Source organism: Struthio camelus, chromosome Z (genome assembly GCF_040807025.1).
Source record: "Struthio camelus isolate bStrCam1 chromosome Z, bStrCam1.hap1, whole genome shotgun sequence".
NCBI classification, from domain to species: Eukaryota; Metazoa; Chordata; class Aves; order Struthioniformes; family Struthionidae; genus Struthio; species Struthio camelus.
In genome coordinates, this window is record NC_090982.1 from 82,549,416 (window position 1) to 82,570,848 (window position 21,433).

The 21,433-nt window shown below is 35.7% G+C and overlaps 1 protein-coding gene across 2 annotated transcripts in view; it reads left to right on the forward strand.

Annotated features, from left to right (window-relative positions):
* LOC138064487 (phosphatidylinositol 3-kinase catalytic subunit type 3) overlaps positions 1 to 21,433 on the forward strand; it is a 77,423-nt gene that overhangs the window by 41,125 nt on the left and 14,865 nt on the right. For both annotated transcript variants that reach the window (XM_068927330.1, XM_068927331.1), the window contains exons 20-23: positions 2,037 to 2,121; positions 2,962 to 3,036; positions 10,138 to 10,306; positions 14,339 to 14,429. In XM_068927330.1, coding sequence (XP_068783431.1) covers positions 2,037 to 2,121; positions 2,962 to 3,036; positions 10,138 to 10,306; positions 14,339 to 14,429 — 420 coding nt within the window. The remainder of the gene's footprint in view (positions 1 to 2,036; positions 2,122 to 2,961; positions 3,037 to 10,137; positions 10,307 to 14,338; positions 14,430 to 21,433) is intronic.

Below are 21,433 nucleotides of genomic sequence, written 5' to 3' on the forward strand. Positions count from 1 at the left end.
CGTCAGTATTCTCAGTCCCTTAACTGATTCCATATAGTCTGTTTAGAACAAGAATTCCAAATTGAAACCTAAGAGTATGTACAGCAGATCGTTTAAGAAAAATACACTTAGCACCACAGCAGTATTTCATGACCTGAAAATAATACCACTTAAAGAACTAGATTATGATTCAGTTATGATACTGAAATTCTGGCTTTGCTGTACTGATGAAAGAAAGACTCTCTCACCCTCCCACATTTTATTTGAAAGTACCTGTGTTGTTCAGTGTTATTCAGTAGTTTTGACTGTGGCACCTTGTCAAAACGTTTTAATGCTTTTTTTCTCCACCAGCTAGTAGTTCTGAAATCCGTTTTCCTGCCAAGACAATTATATATAGATACTTTGATGAGATAAGAGCAAGCTTTCTGTAACAGTCATGGAACTGAATAGTGGCATATAATTAGTGACACAAAATTCTTGGTAGTTTTATATGTGTGTGTGTGTGTATGTATGCATATTTATATATTTAAATGCATGCATTATATATGTTAAATGCAGATGACTTTTCAGAATTGCATGCAAAATGTTCATTTTGCGATTTATGAATCATACTGATTTAAAGTACATGACCCACTGTTTTAGTTGCTGGGCAGACCTAAGGAGCAATTCTGCCTCTAAAGAATTGCTAACATAAATAAACAAGACACTGAAAGAATGTTATCTAGGGTTACTTCACAAATGAATGGCAAAATGTGTTATAAAACCCAGATTTCCTATGCCACCAACGATGATAAAATATTTGGGCAATGTAGAACAAGGAAATGAAAATTAAATGAAAGCTTTTAAGTGTCATGTGAGTTTTATAAGTTTTATCTTCCGCTCTCTACTCTTTAGCATTTGGATGGTCCGAAGTCTAATTTTACATAGTGCATATCAAATTTTGGGGCACTGAAAATAGAACTATTCAGTATACTGTTAAAATTGGTTGAAAACTTCCTCACTTCTTTTAGGAATTTTGAGAGATTCTTTCTACTCTTGAATTAAGATATGGCACCAAGAACTTTGCAGGTTCTTGAACAAATCTTTGTAGGATTTCTTCATCGGTGGACAAAGATAGTTAAAGCTTTCTCCAGACACTATATTATGGTACATGTTAGAACAGGACTGCTTTTCACACAAAACTTTCTTAACTAGCCTGCAGGTACCTTTGTTCAGTACTTCTTTTTCTTTTTAAGATTCTATTCAGTTTTTCAATAGAGTTTTAGTCATTTAAATGTCACTGCGTACCTAGAAAACTCCTCTTAGTGCTTGCTCGCCTTTACGTTTGCTTACTGAAAAAAAACTATATACATTATATCCCAAGTCTAAGCACATCTGTTATCTTGGTCAAGTTGAACCCCATCTTTTTTGATTAGAGAGAGGACTATTTTGGCCTATTGCATGCAAATTTTCCATTTAAAGCCTTGAAGACATCTTCCTTTTAAAGTCAGTAGCAGTAGGTTGTTTGGAGGAACATGGAGAGATACAGTGAAAACTCCTTAGTAACTGCAGTCGAGACGTATACACCTCTTATACACCTCTTAATCTGAACCGTTAGTCCTGTTTAGCTTTTGCTAATCTGCTGTAAACTGTTTCCTGGGGAAGTATTTCACACTCGCATTTATTAATTAGTAACTCTTCAACGTGGTGTTAGTGTTATGAGCCTGTTAGGAAGAAGTCGTACTTTTCAGTGTAGACTTCAGATCTGTTTCTATTAAGTGTAAGAATACGATGACTAAGGAAGTAAATTTAGGTTATAGAATTAAATTAGATCTAATTTGGTTAGTTGAAAGTGGTTGTTAGTTTGTTAAAGGAAATTTAATAGTTCTGAGAGCCGTACACCTGCATTTGGCTTCTGTGGTCTAAGCAGCAAGCTTAATATCTGAAAAATTGATGGATTACAGTAACAACCTTTGTGGTCTTAGTTTAAATCTGCTTTTTCGATTGGTCCTAAAGATACTATCTGAGATCTTGTAGGGGGAAAAAAAGTTTTGTTTTGTTTTTTCTCTTCTCCATAGAACTTCTTCAGAAAACATGCACCTAGTGAGACTGGGCCCCATGGAATAAGTGCAGAGGTGATGGATACGTATGTTAAAAGCTGTGGTAAGTCAAGAAATTAAATACTCTTTTCTTTCTAGAAGTAATCAGAATTTTAACAAATTTTAACAAATCTTTGTGTTTGAAACAACTGATTTGTTTCTTGAGTTAGGCTGCTTTCAGCATATCATTCCATTTGGATTACAAGGAGAAGTTGTGGCATAGTTTTAATTCAGTAAACTGATTAAAATGTTAGTGTTATGTTTGCAGTCCATGAAGTTTCTTATTGAAATTAACTTAAATAACATCATTCTATGATGAATTGTTATTTTTGACAAAAAATGTATTTGCATTATTATTCCACTGTGTCTCCTCTTTTCCTGTTCTCTTACTGGTGGCTCATTCCTTAGGACCATTTGGGGCCATTCAGGCTAGTGGGTAAAATTAATAAGAAAGTTTTTCATTAGTTGCAATTTTTTTATCACCACCTCACTTACTGCTTACCTCTTACATAATGTTGACATAAAATGATACAAATCTGAGCATGTAATGCCTCTTTGCAAACCTTCTGAATGTCTTGAAAGAAGTTCAGAATATCTACATTCATTTTGTTCGAAACACTTTAAAATATCTTAATCCCAATATTGGAATAATTACACGTGAAATTATTGGGCCTATAGTTGTGTAATAAGAAAGGACAATCTGTAGTACTGAATACGTTTCATAAGTTTGTTTTGCTATTTTAAATGTTCTTCATATTGCTGATAATTCTTATTATGCCTCTCCCAGTTCCTTTGGGATATTATTACTTATGAATGAGATTTAAGATATGCTGTTGTTAATGGTGTGAGACTTTATCTCTTCAAGAAGGATAGCTATATTGATGTTTACAAATTATTGTTACAGCTGGTTATTGTGTAATTACTTACATCCTTGGAGTTGGAGACAGACATCTGGATAATCTTTTGCTAACAAAAACAGGTAATATTTTTAGTAGTACAGTTTTATAACAGCAGTTGTTTAATATCTGATCTGTTGGTAATGTTCTACTCTATTTTCCTTGGGGACATAGCACACACCGATAATGTAAAGGTATTTTGTCAGATCTAAGGTGGCAAATGGTCAAGTAAATCAAACTTTAGACACAAATTATTGGTAATGTGAAGTGACAGCTGAAGTTTAAGAAAGAAAGTACGTTATTTAAGTGCTGATTAAAATGTTAGTATTACATTTGCAGTCCATGAAAGTTGCTCATTGAAATTAACTGAAAAGTAACTTCATTCTGTGATGAAGTGTTGTTTTCAACAAAATCACATTAGGTAAACTATAATATATCTGATCTATTGCATTGATATCGGTTGAAGATCCATTTGTACATCTCTAGAAAATAGTCTAAATTCACCTAAACACCACCATGTTTATAAACACTGAACTTAGTTTTCAGTTTGCTTATTTTAGTCTTGTGTTTTATTGTAACACTTTCTACACTGATGAAAGCTGGACTTCTGTTTTTGCTCTTATGTAAATTGTGCAATAGGAAGATGCATGTTCTCAGCTAGGAATGGGTGGCTCTGTTTTCTGTACAGCACAAGATTTTCTTGAGTCAAGCTGAGCTTTTTTTGGAGGTAGTGTGGGAGCAGCATGCAGTAAATTTGACTGCCTTTCTCTGAGATCAGCTGAAAGTCATGCATGATGTTTTCTCAGATCTCTTGGTCCAGAGCTGAAAACAAGGATGAAATAATGAGTATTTGGAAAGTAACTCCAATTCCAAGGATTCTAATTGTTCTCCGTTAATTTAATTTTTCATTAAATTATTTTATTCATGTATCTTAGGCTTTTTCACATGTTATCAGAAAGCATTTTCAAGATCTGTTAACGGAATGACTTTTTTGTTTTATTTTTTTTACAAAACACAACAACTGTACAGAATGACTGGGCAACTACTGTACACTCCCAAATACAGGAGACATTCAGACCTGTATTATCAATAGTCTCAAGGATATTAGATATAACCTTGATAACTTTATTGTGGTACCCATGCAAATTCCTGTCCCTGATTTGAGTGTCATTTAGCTGAAGTGGTTCTGAAAGCTTTCTAAGTTTGTCGTTTTTCCTTAAAAACAAAACAAAACAAAAAAAAACCCCAAAAACCTAACATGGTACACTTGAAAACTGGGAGTGCCACAGAAAACCACAGAGTAAGATTCACATGAGTGTTTCCTGTTGCCTAATGAATCTTTTTTGGGTAAAAAGGGACATTTATCCGTGTGGAAGATTTGTTAGTTTACAGGTGAACCTGAATTTGAGTCAACATACTCTATATGAAAGAGTAGAATATTAGGTCCCAGGCTGTGATTAATATAAAAGGTCTTGCCCCAAACATACAGGGGAGCAGTTTAAGTGAATATTTCTCCTTATCTGCTTGGGATTGCACAAGTATATGGATCTGTTGCACTAGTTATGGATCCTTAGTCATGATCCAAAGCATTTCCTATAGGAGACGCTGCTTGCTACCTCAGGGTAGTAATATTCGAGTACTTTAATTTTTGGATAATGTGTATCCTTCCTGTGTTGGAAGGTAACTGCAAAGTCGCAGTTTGGCTTAACGGAAGAATTTAAGCAGTACAGCAGAGGGCAGCACACATCCACAGAAAATTCTGAGTCTGAAAGTCTTTTCCACAGCTACCTGTCCTCTAGCATACACCAGGACATTGTGGGCTTACACTGATAGCAGTTAAAAAATTCTTTAAAGATGACTAAGAGAGATTCTTGAATTCAAATACAATGAAGACTTGCTACCAAGACCACCTTTTATTGCTACTGAGAATCACATTGACTGAAGATGAGAAGATTAATCTTCTCTTGAAGAATGGAAGCTATAAGTACCTTTCTTAGTAACTTATTTTTATATGATCATGTATATAGCATCTAACTCGCTTTGTCTTACACTTTTGTGTAAGGATGTCAGAGTTCTGTGCGGGTTTTCAGCAGTTACTCCTAACAGTACTCTAGTGAAATAAAGCAATTTCTAAGCTGTTACAGGAACTGTATACAGGAACTTTGTCCAGGACTAGAATCGAGGCATCATCACTAAAAGTGATGGACAAATCAGCCTCTTCACCTTCAGACAGATTTCACTGATTATTTGAGGCACCAGATACCAATTTTTAGTCTCCACAAGTCCACGTTTCACTTAAAGTTCACTTCAGTCTCAAGGCTGAAAGGAACTCAGCTGGAGTTTCACCTCTCTCGTGTCCTGACCGCTAGTTAGCGAAAGTTTCCATGCTTGATGCCATCTCCTTGAACTCTCCAAGAGCCTACCCCGTTTTCTCCATAGGTAAAGAAAACCAACTGTTCAGTAGGAGAATGCAATCAAACTTTTTTTTCCTTTTAAAAAAAAAGTACAAAAAAAATCAGCTTTTAGGTTGTGAAATAAATGATTTTGTGTGCATGTGTGCTCTGCATTATTGCATATTCCTGGGAACATCTCAGCCTCTTCCAGTAAATGCCTTGTGTTTTGCTTTTTATTTCTAACCAGGTGAATTTCTACAGTAAAATAGCTTGAATAGGAGTAGAGAGTGATGCTTAGGGCATTGTCTTTAAAGGTGAGAGACTCTGCTTGAAGTCTTTCCAGCAGAGATTTTCCCGCTTTCTGAAAGAACCCTGATGTCACCTATTAGACTTTGAGGAGTGCGCCGTTTTCAACCCTGGAAATTTCCCCAGCTGGGGTGAGCTGGGTGTCTAAAAGTTTCAATGTCTAAATACATCTCAGACTTTTGTAGGTCTAGCCCTACAAGAAAGTAGATAGCTCAGAGGATGGAGTAGGTTTCATCTGTTGTCTTAAGTAACTTCTCTTGATGTTTTCAAAACAAAACACCCTCATCCACTGATAGCTGGAGGACTGGGACTTAGCAGTCATTCAGGAACAGTAATAAACCAATACTTGCCGTCCAGTTGTATCTGTAGTTGATAAGCGTGCACCAATAATTAAGGTGCTTTTCAGATTAAGACGCAATACGTGGAAAATGGATTAGAAGCTGAGGTAAAAACATGATGGTCTAAGAGACTGAAACAAATATGGCAGTGACACTGTATAGTGAAGGAAGGAAACATTACACAGGGTTCACAAACGCTCCCCATTGATTGGGAGGAAAAATGATAATCGTTTATAAGCATCATACCGTCTGAGTATGAACTAGGAGTTTAAGAGAGTCCTCTTTCAAATTCACTTGAAAAGGAGTGTTTCTTTCAGACCAAATTATCTAAGCTTCAGGAATGTTTCAAATAAAGACTATGCAAATTATGACAGTCCAAAAAAAAAAAAATCCAAAATATCCAAAAAAGCCAAAACCTTGACAGCTGCCAAAATATGGTGCTATACGTTCCCCTGTAGACTCTTTTTCAGCTCTGATTATTAGTCAAGTGTGTGGGTGATTTTTTGTTTGTTTTTTTTTGTCATGTCTGAGACTGAGGAAATTCGAATCAGTAGTGTTTTGAGGAGAAAAAACAGATGATTAAGTTGACAAAAACAAATTCCTGAGTTGTTCCTGATGGTTTTAAAGGACAATAGGCTTTTTGTGGTAGAAGATAAATTATCACTTTTATTCTGTCAGAATTTATATTTACTGCCTTTTGTTCCAAAATTGCTACACCAAACCAGTATGTTTCTGTTTGAAGTTCATATGATCTACATATGAACAGCCGTTTTATGCAGAGCCAGAGTGTTCAGGTTCCTATTTTTATCCTGCTCTTTCTGCTGCTGTTCAGTATTTCCTGGCAGCAGCTGTTGTGAAATAGGTCCTGGAAACTCTCTCTAGCCTTGTTCTTATAACATGAGCTGTAGCCTAAAGGCACGGAGGGGGGACTTGCAGGCAGGTAGGGCGGTGGAGTTGTAGTGGGGAGAGGGGGAGGGAGGATCCTCCAAAATGAGGAAAAAAAAAAAAAATCGTGAAGGTGAATATAAGGCTCTAGAAAGACTGCCAGGAGGTATGGCAGTTGTCTTTCTGAATGAGAAGTTCTGGTTATCGGTCTGTTCCAGGTCTTTTTTGATTTGATTTGTGTTTTTATTTGTTTATTTTGGTTTTTGTTTGGAGATTTTTGTTTTTGTTCTCTTTTACCTGATTGATACAGGGAAGACTTGTATCCAGCTGACTCTCCATTGTCAGCTTGATGCAAGGAAGTAGCATCTTCCAACATTGTATTATCATATCTTTTTTTTTTTTTTTTTCTTTCCCAATTATCTTCATGAGGTTTAGCAGGTGATATTCTCTCAGGGGTGACATGTGGGAGAACGCTGTCTTCAGGGTCACCAAGTTTGGAGTAAAATCTGCTGAAAGATCCAAGAACCACCCGAGGCGTCTCGATCATTAGTGTCTTGAAAGTGGGATGCTGAGTGACATACTCTGATACAACTTTGGCTTTGGATGATCACTTGAGATACTTGTGACCTTTTTATCTTGAAAGAGCTGCATGAATGAAAATGAGCTAAGTCTGTGTTTAGCGTGTGGGTTTGAAAGATATTAAACATTTTTTAATATATTCAAGTGAAAGCTTTTGACATAAATTTTTCAGAGTTGTAGCCTAAAATCTGCTAAATTTTGAAGTACAGTTAGGGAAACTATAATGATAATGCAGGATGGCCTCAAGTTATACTCATTTTTAAGGCTGAAGTATAGAAGCAGGTACTTAAACTGTTTGATAAGTAATTTATATAAATGTGTATCAGTCAGCTATTACGAATTTTTTTGAATATTTTAGATGCATGTTTGTTATCAATTTAAATTATTGATTAGTACCTCTTATTCCCCATCTCCAGAGCACACTAAAAAAGATTTAATTACCACCACAAGAATTATTGTTTTAGTCAAATGTTGTCCCTTGACTCTTCAAGGTGACAGGTTTGAACAAGTGAAGAGAAAACAGATGCCCCTTCCCCCCGCCCCAGACTTCTCAATTAAACATTTTTTGTAGCTGAATGAGGCTCTGTGAATATATATCAAAGTGCCTACTTCAAAAACTTGGTGTACAAAAACGAGCTCTAAAAGTAACTCATGTAACAGTTTGAAGAAGCTATTGAAGGAAGTTTCTGAGCACAGACAATTAGGTATGCAAAATGTAATGATTGTGACATTTATCAACTAGTGAATACTTGGTCTGCTCATTAAGCATCCTTGTGATCTCCCTTAGAAAATTGACCATGATGGAATTTATGTATCTTGGGTTGAAGAGTGCTTATGACAGACTTCAAGCCTTCTTCTCTGATGACAGAACACTTATTCTTCAATGAAATGGACAAAACGGGATGATTAATTGAAAAATATCAGCTATTCTGATTTCTCCAGTGCTGAGTACCTAGGCCTATCAAAATATTAAAATGACTCTACAGGTTAAAATACCCAGTGAAAAGTAGATGGCAGTCCTTAACACTGTTCACTTTTATAATTCTGAGGCAAGACTTTGTGCTTGTATATTGTGTGCTATTTATGACTGTCTGTATAGCAAGCATGCTAATCATTTTCCAGTTACTTCTTTATAAGATCTTTCATCTTATATCCACGTTTCACTCTTTTCTCTAAATTAGACATTAAAGCTAAAGGCGTTAATATCTTTAAGGGAGCTTTGCTTTAGATGCAGGACTTAATACTTATGTTTGAACTATTAGGATAAATATGTATCACCTATTTGACCTTAATTTATTTGCCAGTTCCTCATTACTGCTGACTTCAGGAAGATGGTTTCTATCTGTCCTAAGGAAATCACTAATGACCTAAATCATTTTTTGTTCAAATTTATGCATCTCAAAAGCTAATACCAAAGTGAAAATTTATTTGCATAACACTTTCAGAGTCATTTCTTATTTTGCTTTTACATGGAAAATATTGACCATGACAGAAATGAGTAAAAAATATTCTTAGGAACTGACTTCCTATGAAAATCATAGTAGTACAATTCATTGGCTCTATTTTTGTTCACATAATTATATAATGATTAATCTTTAGAATATATGAATATCTCTTTTTAAGATACTGATATTTCAGTTGTTTATTGCACCGCATATTGCATCTCATGTATGGTTCAGCCCTAATGAAAAGGGATACACTGAATACTATCCAGTAAAAGTATGAACAGTTTTGTAAACAGCATGAAGATGATTCCAGATTGCACACATGCTCTTAGGGTGGGGGGTGAGTGGGAAAGGAAACTTTACATTTGAAGCTAGAGAGTTTTACATGTCTTTGCTAAATTGATCCTGCAGAAATATCTCGAGCATGTGGTTAGCCTGCAGTTGATTTAAAAAGAGGAAGATGGTAGTCAAGGTGATATAGCTCTTGCATTTTAGTACTCGAAAAGTTCAAAACAGACATTAGAGTGTTTGAAATATAACTTCAGATTTGAAATGATAGTGTATAATGTGATGCTTTTCCAAGTAGTTGAAAAATATTAATACAATTTTGCATTGTTTTAGAATTCTTTAAAATTTAAGTAGCTTTGCATGTTCTTTGATATTTAGTGGCTTCAAAAGGAATCCAAGTTTCCTGTTTCACTTGGAATCATTAGTCTTATTTTCCCTTTGAACCTAACGTACAACTGGAATAACATATCTGCTGCAAGAGCAACCAAAGGTGATATTAAAAGCAATGGAATATGTGTATTAATGTTTTAATTTGCTAACAAATTCTAAAGAAGCAACGAAGAATAAGTCACGCTTACATAACTTTGTACTTAGTGTCTCTTGGCCACAGTTTCAACACTGGCTGAGTCGTTGTGGCTGTACTCCATACCTTTGGGAGGAAGTCAGGTGGGACAGGTTGCTTATTTGTACTCTGAATGAATCTGAGATCAACTTTTTGCTTAAGCCCATAATTTGAAGTCAGAAGCTGAAGATATAAAATATACAATTACAAGCCTTAAAGAAAACAGCAAACTGGATTTTTTTTTTTTTTTTTTTTTTGAGAGCTGATTAGCATTTTCCGGAGGTTGCATATATAGGTTTTTTGTTTTTGTTTTAGTTGTTGCATCAAGATGTGATACTGTGTGAAACACGGAAATAAATAATGATGTTTGCCTTTCCTTCTTATGCAGGTAAACTATTTCACATTGACTTTGGTTATATTTTGGGTCGTGACCCTAAGCCTCTGCCTCCCCCGATGAAGCTGAATAAGGAAATGGTGGAAGGCATGGGAGGCACGCAAAGTGAGCAGTACCAGGAGTTCCGTAAGCAGTGCTACACAGCCTTTCTCCATCTCCGCAGGTAGCAATGCTATTTTGATGCAAAAAGTTATTAGATCTGCCATGAGGTCGGGGAGGAGTGAAAGAATTGCAAAAATGTTTCTGTTCAAAACTCAAAGCCTATGTCTACATTCAGAATTTGAGTAAGAATGTGTACAAAACAAAGGGGTGAGAGCAACGCAACAAATACATATGTGACACTGAGCTTAAATATAATTCTATGCTTCAAGTTAAGGGTCTCAATTTTGCTTTTCTAATAACCTAAATTGCTTTTTCAAAGCTCCTGTAGGGTTTTAAACTAGCTTTCATTGTGTATTTTTTGGATCTGTCTTTCCTCTGGTTACTGATGATAAGTAACTATCCATTTAAGTCATTACTCATTTACTGCTTTCCTTCCCTCCTTCACTTTAGATTAGTGACGATCAAACTCTGTTATTCTTTGCCTTAAAAATGGTGTACGTAAACTTAGTTGGATGTAGATCCTGCTGGACAAATGTTAGGTGCTTAACGTTGACAGTCAAACGTTAGCAACTTCTGGAGTACCCAAAGCCGTGACACTTAAAACATCTTTAGACTGTATTCACTTATAGACCAACAAAACTCACCATCAGATTTGGAAGCAACTTTGTTCTTCTGTAATGACCATACCATTCTCTGTCAGCTTCCTTGCTTTATTCATCTTTTGGATGGCTAAGTAGCTCAAGTTTGTTCTTTCTGAACAGAACACAGGTAAATGTTCTTGATCTGTTGGGTGATTGATTTAGTGCATCTCCTATGGACATGAAGGAATTTCACTTTACCTAGATCACGTCATATAACCCCCAAATTTGGGAGAAAGATTACTAATGGGAAAAAGTATTTGAAAAGTGTAGGTAATATGAAAAGTAGATAGTAAATGAAATGAAATCATATCGAGGAAATGTTAAAGGCAGTTTTGTCTTCTTAAAAAGATGAAAAGGAATCAGGAACTATTTTATATAATGACATTGATAATGGATTAAGAGTAATTGAGCAGAACGAAAAAGCACGCTATCAGCAAACAATCTTGATGGCTTAAGAGTACAATGAGGAAGGCTAACTTTTGCATTTTAAATATTGTTCAGAACCATTTTGTAATACTGAATTTCTCATATAGAATTCTTTCATGTTATGTATGATGAGTTTTTCATAGACGCTTCAGAGTTGGGTTTTTTTCCAGTAATGTTTAAACCTAACTGTTTCAATGGAAAAGTATTTTATATCAATGAAGGATTATCCATTGCATTGACTAGTTTATGTGATGATTTGCTACAGATCATAGTTAAGTGTAGAGTATAATGGTAATTTTGATATGAAACTAAACTGTAAATAAGATTGTTTCATTTGTAGTGACTGGGACTATAGCTATAATTATCAAATAGTCTCTCCAATATTTATTCAGTTTAATAGGAAATAATTTTAAATGGTTCTAAACAGATATCTTTAAGGCTTGCAGCAAAGAAGGCATGGGATGATATTGGTATTACCATAACTATTACTGTATATAAGCAGCTAGAATTAAAAATCAAGATTACTCGCTCATTGAAAAAAAAAAATAATAATTAGAGGGGAAATGGCTTATCTCTTACAGTTCTGCGTGTTGACACAAAGCACTACAGATACTTCCAGCTATATAGTGAGAAATGTTAACCTCTGGTTGCTAAGACAAAATGCAAATTTTCTATTTGTTGTCTTCATCAGTTTGCCTTGTGTTCTTTCTCCTACATTTTCCTGAGAAATAGAGAGTGCTCTGCATATTTTAAGTGGTATATTTCAGGGTGGCTCAGTGTTTCTGGAGGAATGGCTGTTGAGTAGTGAAAACACAACCTTTTCTTGACTGAAGTTCTTCAGGTGATCTCTAGCTGCCAGTGCCTTTTACTTTGAGCACCAGGAACTAAGAGACTTAATCGTATGGAACCGAACCAGCTCTTGACTGATGTCACTGGCATGATGCCTGGAACTTTAAAGTCTCCTTTACAGACCTCTGTCACTTAAGTTACTCCAGTAACTTATAGTGCTAATAGCCTTTTATCCTACGTGTGCTTCAAGTACTAAAGGGAATGTGGATTCCTGGGTCAATTCAAACCTTATAGAAGAGTTGTCCCCTTACTTCCTTGTCCAAGTGTGCTTATATCTGTTCCCCTCACTGCTCTTTGTATCAGCTTCTTATCCGAGACAGTCTTAATGGTTGGCATCTGCCTCTTCTCTTCCTGTGTCTTATACCCATAAACACACACACACACACACGCACACACTTGTTTCTGTCCCTTAGCTCTGTTTTTCTATCTGCCCCTAACATCCTCTATCCCTACGTGATACTTTTCCACTGGAGTTAACATCAGCGTCTCTGCTTTTTCTCCCTTGTCAACCATGCCCTGTTAACGCATGCTATTCAGTCTCTGGTTTCTCCAGCACTTCCTTGCCTCTGCTTTCCACGCGCTTCATTTCTCATCACATAATTCAAATTGCTTTTATCTGAATGCTGCTACTTGGGGAGCGAAGAAAAAGGAAAGGAGTCTGTCCTTGGCAATTGCTATTGTTATTTCTTAACGTTGAAGCTTAGGATGAAGCATAGGATGACCTATGAAGAGTCTTGAGTGTTCAGCTGTAAGCTTTTAAGCATGTTTAAAGTGAGATTTGCTTGTTTCAGGCTAGTAGAGCAAATTTTATGGAAACTTGAGTAATCATCCCTGATGCCAAAGCAGCTTGTCTGCCCGATTTCCTAGCCAGGTCTAAAGCAAAATGCTTTTTAAATCTGTAATAAAAGTTATTTTCCTGATTCAAACCCCTCACCCTATTTGAAGTGAAGCAGAACAGCTGAAAAAGATTAAATGTAGAAAATTTAAGATTAACTGTTAAGGCAGAAATGTTAAAGTGTTCTAAAGAGTTAAAACTTATACCGGAAACTATTAGGTAGTGCTAGCTCCAATTAGTTAACTGTTAGTTGACCGTGAAGAGTTTTTAATGGAATTGTGCTTTTCTAGAGAGATTTTTGTTGAGCTATAATTGCTATGTAAAATATGGCTATGAAGCTGTCCTTTTGGATAATTAAAATGCTTTACTCCTTGTGATTGCCGGCTTGTTTATATTCAGAAGCTTACTCATACACGTTGCTGCTAAGAACTCGTTTTCCATCATCTGCGAAGCTCCTAGGGATCTTAGGAAAACAGTATTCCAGATTTTGAAGTCAGTTACGTACGTACTTTCTGAAAGAGGACTAGGTCCCCTTACAGAGTAAAGGAAGCTTCAGTTTGTTGAACAGCTTGGAAATCATCCTTTGAAAAAGCAACTTGCAGCTAACTTCCTGCAAGGGCCAAACAGTGTTCTTTAAAGATTCACAAGTACTTCCAGCACCACCATCTTAAAAGTGAAAACTCCAACAATGGCAGTGTCTCTCCTTCCTCCCCCCCCCCCCCTCTTTTTATGTGTACCTTTATACTTCAGCAGTACAGCATGCCTACCCAAGCTACTGCAGTTTCACTGAGCAACTGCAGGCTTAATTCTGGTTAAACTCAAATGGTAAAGGGATATATTCAGCCAGTTCTGACAAATGCCCATGCTGCAACTTAAAAAATTATTTTTCTGTAATTGTGAAGGTTTAATTGTTTAGATGCTGTAGGTAGTGCTGCTGTATTTCTGTTATCCCTTTTAATAAGTAATTGTTGAATCCGTATTCTAACATATGTCTGTCATACTAGAAGTAGAAAATATGTCATTAAATCTTAAAATATTTAAAATTTGTATTTGGAATGTCTCTAAATAAATGTTATGACGATTTTTAGAAGTTTAGAACAAAACCAGAGCAGAATGTGTTCAGTGTTGGCAGTTTGAGAGGGTGGTAAAGCTTTCATTGCTATTATCAGATATCTTGCATGCTTAACATACATAACACAATAGTTGGACTGAATCTCCTCTTAAACATTGCCAGTTCATGTTATCTAAGGCAATATGTTCCTTCCTTAAATGAAGTTGTTCACAAAATACCATCTTTGGTACAGTTTGCAAAGTGTTTTACCTAATCTGCCCTTCTACTTAGGTATTCCAACTTGATCTTGAACTTATTTTCCCTTATGGTGGATGCCAACATTCCAGATATCGCTCTTGAACCTGACAAGACTGTAAAAAAGGTAACTGGAAAACTTCTTTTGTCTTTCAATAGCCAAAATATTCACATTGTGGAATTTTCAGTTTTTTAGGACGACTTACAAATAACTGTGACCTGAAGGTGTTTGTTCCTATTCTATGGAATCTGAACAATTTCTAGAATCATTGAAGTTAAAGATAGACGAATGTACTGTTGAGATCAGCCAGCGCATGGACCCGTAAATACAGAATAAATCTTTTGTCTATGCAGTACTGTGCAGTCTGTTCTGGCATTGTGTTACAAGTTATATTTTAACATTCTCCTGAGAATAGTGTTCCGGAAAAAACAAAACTGTTTTAGGAGGTGAAGCAATGAACTCTGACTATCGGAAGAGATTATTCTAGCTAGTCTAGAATCCTGCAAGTCACAAATACATTTTCTCAGTGGTTTTACATCTTCTTCACCAAGAAGTCTGCGTTGAAAGTAAACACGAACTCTTATTTTCTGTGAAACGTGTCCGTTAATTCTAGTTTTGTTCCTCTGCACAAAGCTGAATCATTCTTCTCTGTTTGATGCTTTAACAATAGTTAACATTAAGAGTACTAGATAAATGTTCAAACTGATTTCGTTACACTTGCATTTTAGGCACATCTTGGCTTTTTTATAACCTGATTTACAGTGAAGGCTATCTGTTTTAATTCTGCAGAAGACTTTGTGGAGCCTGTGTATCCAGTGGAAATCAGTTCAGTGCAATTTTTATTCAAGAACGGTGTAATTTCTCTAAAATAGGCTGGTATTCAGTGCTTTCAGTATGCTATGAAAGCAAAGATTCAGAATCATTAAACTAATACTTCATGTTCTAATGCAATTCTCGTAGAGTTTGCAAAAAATGAATTGTGACCCACTCCAACAGAATCTTTCTTCTGTCCTGTAAGAATATGAGCATTTCTGTTCAGCATTTCGTAGTTCCAAATTAACACTAAGAGATCACATAGTCTTTCCGTTTCGTTTCCGGAAAGGCTAGCCGGAACTGCTGTATTTAGTGGAAAATATGACAGCCCTCCCACCCCTAATTGTTTCCCAGTGAAACTGAAACCTAATTCTTTCCCATATGAAAAACAACGTATCTCCACCCCTAAACACCTTAGGTTGGAATAGGTTACTGGCCTACAACATGAGAAATACAGACTTAAATTAGAAAACTGAAACAATATTTCCCGTGTTTTATTGAGGGGAGTAGTCTTGACTCCCCCAAGAATAATACCAGAATCCCAGGCTGACTTGAGACGTTCTTAACAATAGTATGTATGCAACACCTTTCTATAAATTTCTTCTTTATAAAGAAGACCATATTTTGTTCTGGCTTCCTGTTACAAAAATTGAAAACAGTACTTTTTCAATTTCAGCAATACAGTACGGGGAGAAAAAACCTCTTAGATTTCAAAGTCTGCAAAGAGATACATAATAAATCATGGGAGAGATTAAAGTATGTGTTTGTTTTTATCAGAAGTCAATTTATTTTAAATCCAGAAGTTTTTCAGTAAGTACAAAAAACTTTACTTCAGAGACGGTCTATAGCTATTGCAGGGGCTAATTTTGGAAAGTTTGTCATTGACTGAAATAGTCATTGAGAGATCAAACTGACATCTTTAGATTCCAAAAGTGTTGATCCTTTCGTGTTTGCAGCACTGAGCTTGAGACTGGCTACTTACTTTAATCTCTTTCATCTCTGTCAAGAGTTCATTGTTGCTTGCCCTGATAGTATTCGTTCTTGCCTTGAATACTTTCTTGTGAGCTCTCTTGACACAGAGAGCTTATCACAGAGTCTCCCAGTTTTCACTGCTAATTAAGATGCAATATCCTTGCTTCTTATTAATATCTTGGCGTCATCTTTTATGTTTGTAAAATTCATGGAGGTGTTGTCCAGGGGTTTTTCCCTACTTGCTTTCTATAGTGAGTGGTATTAGTATGTCAAATTCTGTAAAATATTTGTGAAGATTTTTTTCTTTAATTTAGCAATATTTGAGTATTTCAGACCCTTTTTTGAAATAGTATATCAGGATACAAACTTCAAAGCCAGTAATTCTTCTCTACAGCTACTTAAGTACGTTAGAGTTCAGTGATAATACAGTAGTTAAAATACCAGTGATGTAAAGCAGGATTATACTGTATCCAATCGGAGATCATGGGAGGAAGCAAAATCTAAAAGCACGTTCTGACGCTTGTGAATTAGATCAATGTGGTTATTTCTAGATTGTCTTATAAAAGTATAAATAGTAGTCCCTTCTCGGCATGAAATGAATGCATGTGTATTTGCTGTATGACAGTTCAATATTAGATCAAATGCAAAAATTTATTGTTGTGATACTGAACTCGGACAGTGCTGCAGCTTGAAGAATTATCACTTTTAACCTCTTGACTGGTTCAGATTCGTTTGTTCTCTTCTCAGAAGTTTAAAATGTTAGAAGAGCTAGAACCATTGAACCATTAAGGCACGTGTTTCTGCTAAGGAATTCCAAATAGCTTCTGCGTTTTCAAATGTTGTTCCACTAGGGAAAAGCAAAGACCTTAAAATAAATTGATGCAAAATAAGTATTATAAAAGGATGCAATTACTGTACTGAGGATTTTACTTTCTCACATTCCATTTGCTTACAGTGTACTTGTTCCTTTAAAATGAACAGTAAGATATTACCAGAAAGATAACTAATTCATTTAGCTTGTTATAAGCGTTGGTTTTGTATGCATCTTACACGCTTTTCAACAGCCCTCCCAGACCCTTCCCAAAGTGTTATTATTTTAAATAAGCTTTCATAGTTTTTGACAGTTCTGCTGTTTATAGCTCCAAAGAATATTCTGATCAGGTTTGGTCCTTTTAGTTAAAGAATAGCACTTTGAATACACAATTTGTGCAAAAATTATATCTTGTAATGGGGTCTCTAAAGAGTAGGTGAGCAGAGGACACGTCTATAAAGTTGGCATTATGACCTGCCAGGTGCATTTAACTATGTTGAAAGCATCAGTGAGATTTTTTTTTTTTTTTTTTTAACAGTTCTCTGCTTTTGGTTTATTGATTTCTTTTTTAGTATAAAGAAAACCAGTTACTTTTTAGCAAGTCAGCTATAAAATGGTCCAGCATCAGAATCATTTTCATCCAGTGCAGAAGGATGAATATGCCATTGTTGGGTTTCAGACAATGTTTATTAGAAAACTGTTTTGGATATTAAATGCCTGATAGCCTGTCTCAAATCAGTTACGAACTTTGCTAGTACTAATAAAAAAGGAACTAGGTGTCTTGCATCCCTTGGGCTGAAGGACAAGTTTATTCAGTCATTTAACAAGATAATAGTATACCTTGTGTTAGAAAATTAAATAAATGTTTTCAGCATCTCAATTGATTTTTTTTTTCTTTTTTATTTTTCCCAAACTTTGAACAAAAAATCTATATATGTTTCAACAGACTCAAATTAGCTAAAGATCCATTTTGGACTGATCTGTAAAATTAAATTACCTTTGATGCCTGAGTCAAGTCAATAGCCATTTCAGCCATGATATCACTTTCATGGAGGACAAAGGTGGAGATTTACAAACTTTTTTTTAAATCTAAAGACGTCATCCTGCTTGTCGGTGTAGGTGGAAGTTCATAGCCAGCATTCTCCTTGTTGGTGCTGTAGAAATACTCATTCTTTGTTTTGTCGAGCCTGCCTTTTCGATTTTGTGGGCTGGTGAGCTAGTGAGGCTGCAGTCTCGAAGGTAGCTGAAGGCAAGTCCCTGAGGAAACAAAACAGACTGCCTTTATTGAAATTTGATAATAAATTGGAATACTCCTTTACTGTTTGGTGATTAAGTTACAAGGAAATATATATTGTAGGAAAAAAATGTATTTTTTTTTATTTTAAAGCGAGAAAGGTTTATTGAAGAGAATATTGTACATCAATTGGCTTAATGAACAATTTGTTCAGTAAAGTGATCCTCAGTTGGAGTTTTTCAGTAGTTGCACCTATGCTGCTGTTATGAGTAGGTATAAATTATTCTAACTATATTTATGCAGGTTTGTCTTAACAATATCAAAAAAAATAGTCACATAACATACTTGAAATGAATGTATTGTGAGCTAATTCATCCACTGGCTGAACTCTTTCCTTTGAACTAGATATGTTAAAGAACTCCATAAAGCTCATAGAAGAAAAACCTTTCTTAATTCCTACAACCAGTTTGACAGCTCAAAGTGAAAACATTACGCTGTTGGATACTAGCTTGGGTTCCAGTCTAATCGTCATCTTTGCAAAGTGACCTAATGCCTCCCTTTTGCTTCTGATAGGCACTTTATGTGGCAGGAAATACCTGCTTGATGAGGAAGAGTGTGGTAAGATGCAACAGCAGGCTGCCAAGTAAGGCTTCCTTTGGAAATAATGTTGATATTCCCCTTTTCCCTCACTTTCAGGAGGTAATATAGCTAATTTTTAAAGCCTGGATGAGGTTTAATTTTTACAAGCCTACGAATATTCTAAATAAAAATAAATTTACAAATTGCATCTCTAGGAATGCATTATGATAGTGATAGAGTAAATTAGTTGTAAATAAATAACACTTGCCACTTTGTGTGGCTTTGTTTCTTGTATTCTGTTTTGTTACAAGCTTTTCCAAAACTGATTTTTACCTATCAGGGAAAGGAAACAACGTGCATTTTCTTCCTGTTAGTGTTAATGTACCAGAAACTCCCAAAGACTTCAACTGAAGATGTAGATTTAGAAATTATTCAAATGTGACAATACGTTGTTACTTGTTTTGCAGCATATTCCTGTTCAGAAATGAAATCGGTGCTGATACATTCTCATACCTAAAATTAGACTAAAAATCAGTTGTCGGCATTGGCTCGAAAAAATTAATGAAAGCTCTGCTGTTTATTTCAAATTCCACAGTTATTCTGTCAGTATGTATAGAAAACATAATTTCAACCAACTGTTCATCTCCAGCAGTGATTAGCAGCTGCACAAAAATTGACTGCCTCTCCTTTCACCACCATCCTCCCCAAATCTTAGGAGTCCTCTTCCCTCTTAAGATTCTTGATGTTTTGTTCAATGGTAAAAATGCACCCCCACTTTTTTTTTTTTTTTTTTTTGGATTAAAAAATAGCTGTAGAGCTTGAAACTAATTGTCCTTTTGGTTCCTTTCATCTTCTTTTGTTCTCTTGTACCACTTAAATAAAGAAAACTATCAGTCAGTCTAGTGTGCTTTACCTCATGGTTCATGACACTGTCTCCTGCTGCCACCCTCTGATTTAGGCCTCTCTTGAAAACCCACTTTGACTCAAAAATGTCACAAAATGAAACTAAATTGAAAAGCAGTAGAAGATTCTCCACAGTTTACTTCTCGCTTTCTCTTGCCTCTAAGGAAATTGCTTTTAAATTTTCCACTATTCACTTATCCTTTTATACTCCTCAGGTTTTTCAGAGAAAGGACTGGGCAAAAACCTGTATGTGTTGACTTGTCAACGCATAACTGATAATACAATGCTGATCCTCCACTTTTTTTTCTTTTTCCTGCTTTTTTTTTCTGTGCAGCTGCAATTCTTATTGCTAATTGTTGCTTTTGTAATTTAGCCAGTGCTATAACTTTTAAGTAGTAGTGACTAAAATCTACAGTCAATTATAAAGCTAATTCTGCATAAAGAAATAGATAGACCATTGCTCTTCAGATATAATGAATGTATTCAGCATTGTCACCTCTTAACCAAAGAAAAAAAAAAAGAAAAAAAAAGCTTTTGATTTTTCTGCAGCAAAGCCAGATGGCTTGTATCTGTCCTTCGTAGCAAATTTGACCTTTAAATTAGAAAACATCAGGGACCAGTGATTCATTGGCACACAAAGAACTCGGCAGGCATTAAAGGACAGTGTTCTAATTGACTGAACTCCATTTCAAGTGCCCATTGATTAAAGAAGGTGTTGCAGAGATGCTGCAAATGTTGCATTTATCCACGAGGTTATTGTGAAGGTATGGTTCCAATACCTGGCTTCAGTTTTCTAATAACTGCTGTTTGTGAAAGGAGCCCTTTTCAGTTTTGATAGCACCTTTGGTAAATGCAGGAAAAGGCTAATTTCAAATGATTCTGCAAGGTAGATAGTTTTCTTTCCACAGAGTGTAGCCCCCGCTGTTTTCACAACTAGGTCTCACCACACTTGGTAAGAAAGAAATGAGTTATAAGAGTGTTTGGAAACTGGCAGGAAGGGAGAGGAGGCATGCTTCATTTTGTTTATTTGGCGTTGAACATATCCAAGTAAAATGATTCCTGTCCTAGAGGCAGAAAAGCTGAAGCAGGGATATGATTTGACTTGAGGTTCACAAAGTGTTTTGGAGCTATCTTTTTTTTTTTCCTTTTTTTTTTTTTTTTCCCCCCTAAGCTTGAACTAATTTATGAGGAGTTTTGCCAGTCACTTCATCTGGATTGTAGCAAAGCTCCCTGTTGTCTTTCTCCCTTCCCTGTCCTCCCCCGAAGTCAGTAAATGGATAATTAAGTGCTGAGTTCACAATTTAGCAAAACAGAAGAGACTTCTAATGCTTGGCATGCTTTCTTAGACAGGAGTGGATGAATATCTGTCCTCTTCAGCTGTCTGAAAATGGCAACGTTTCTAAAAGGTGGAGCTATGAAACATTTCTGAGATTTATTAACGCTAAGAGGAGATTTAGTTTTATTCCTGTGTAAGAGAAATAAACTCAGTGTTGTCTGGTTGGTCTGTTCTGCTTTAGTATTTGTGTTTACTTCCTGCTCTGGGGAAGTGAGACAGGTTTATTTTTTGTAAAAGCATCACAGTAATGCTGAGCTTATTTTGCATCGACAGACGTTCATCTTTCTGTCCATTTGGGTAATGATGCTGCAGCTGCACACCCTGTTCTTGCGTTTCTGGGCTGATGATTTATGCACGCATATTAATTCATTTCAAAATCCAAAAATATGGAATAAACCCCAAATTGAATTGTATGTGAGAACACACCTTTGCTCATGTTACTTCATATCATGCCATCTATTTGACTACATGTTTTGGCCAAA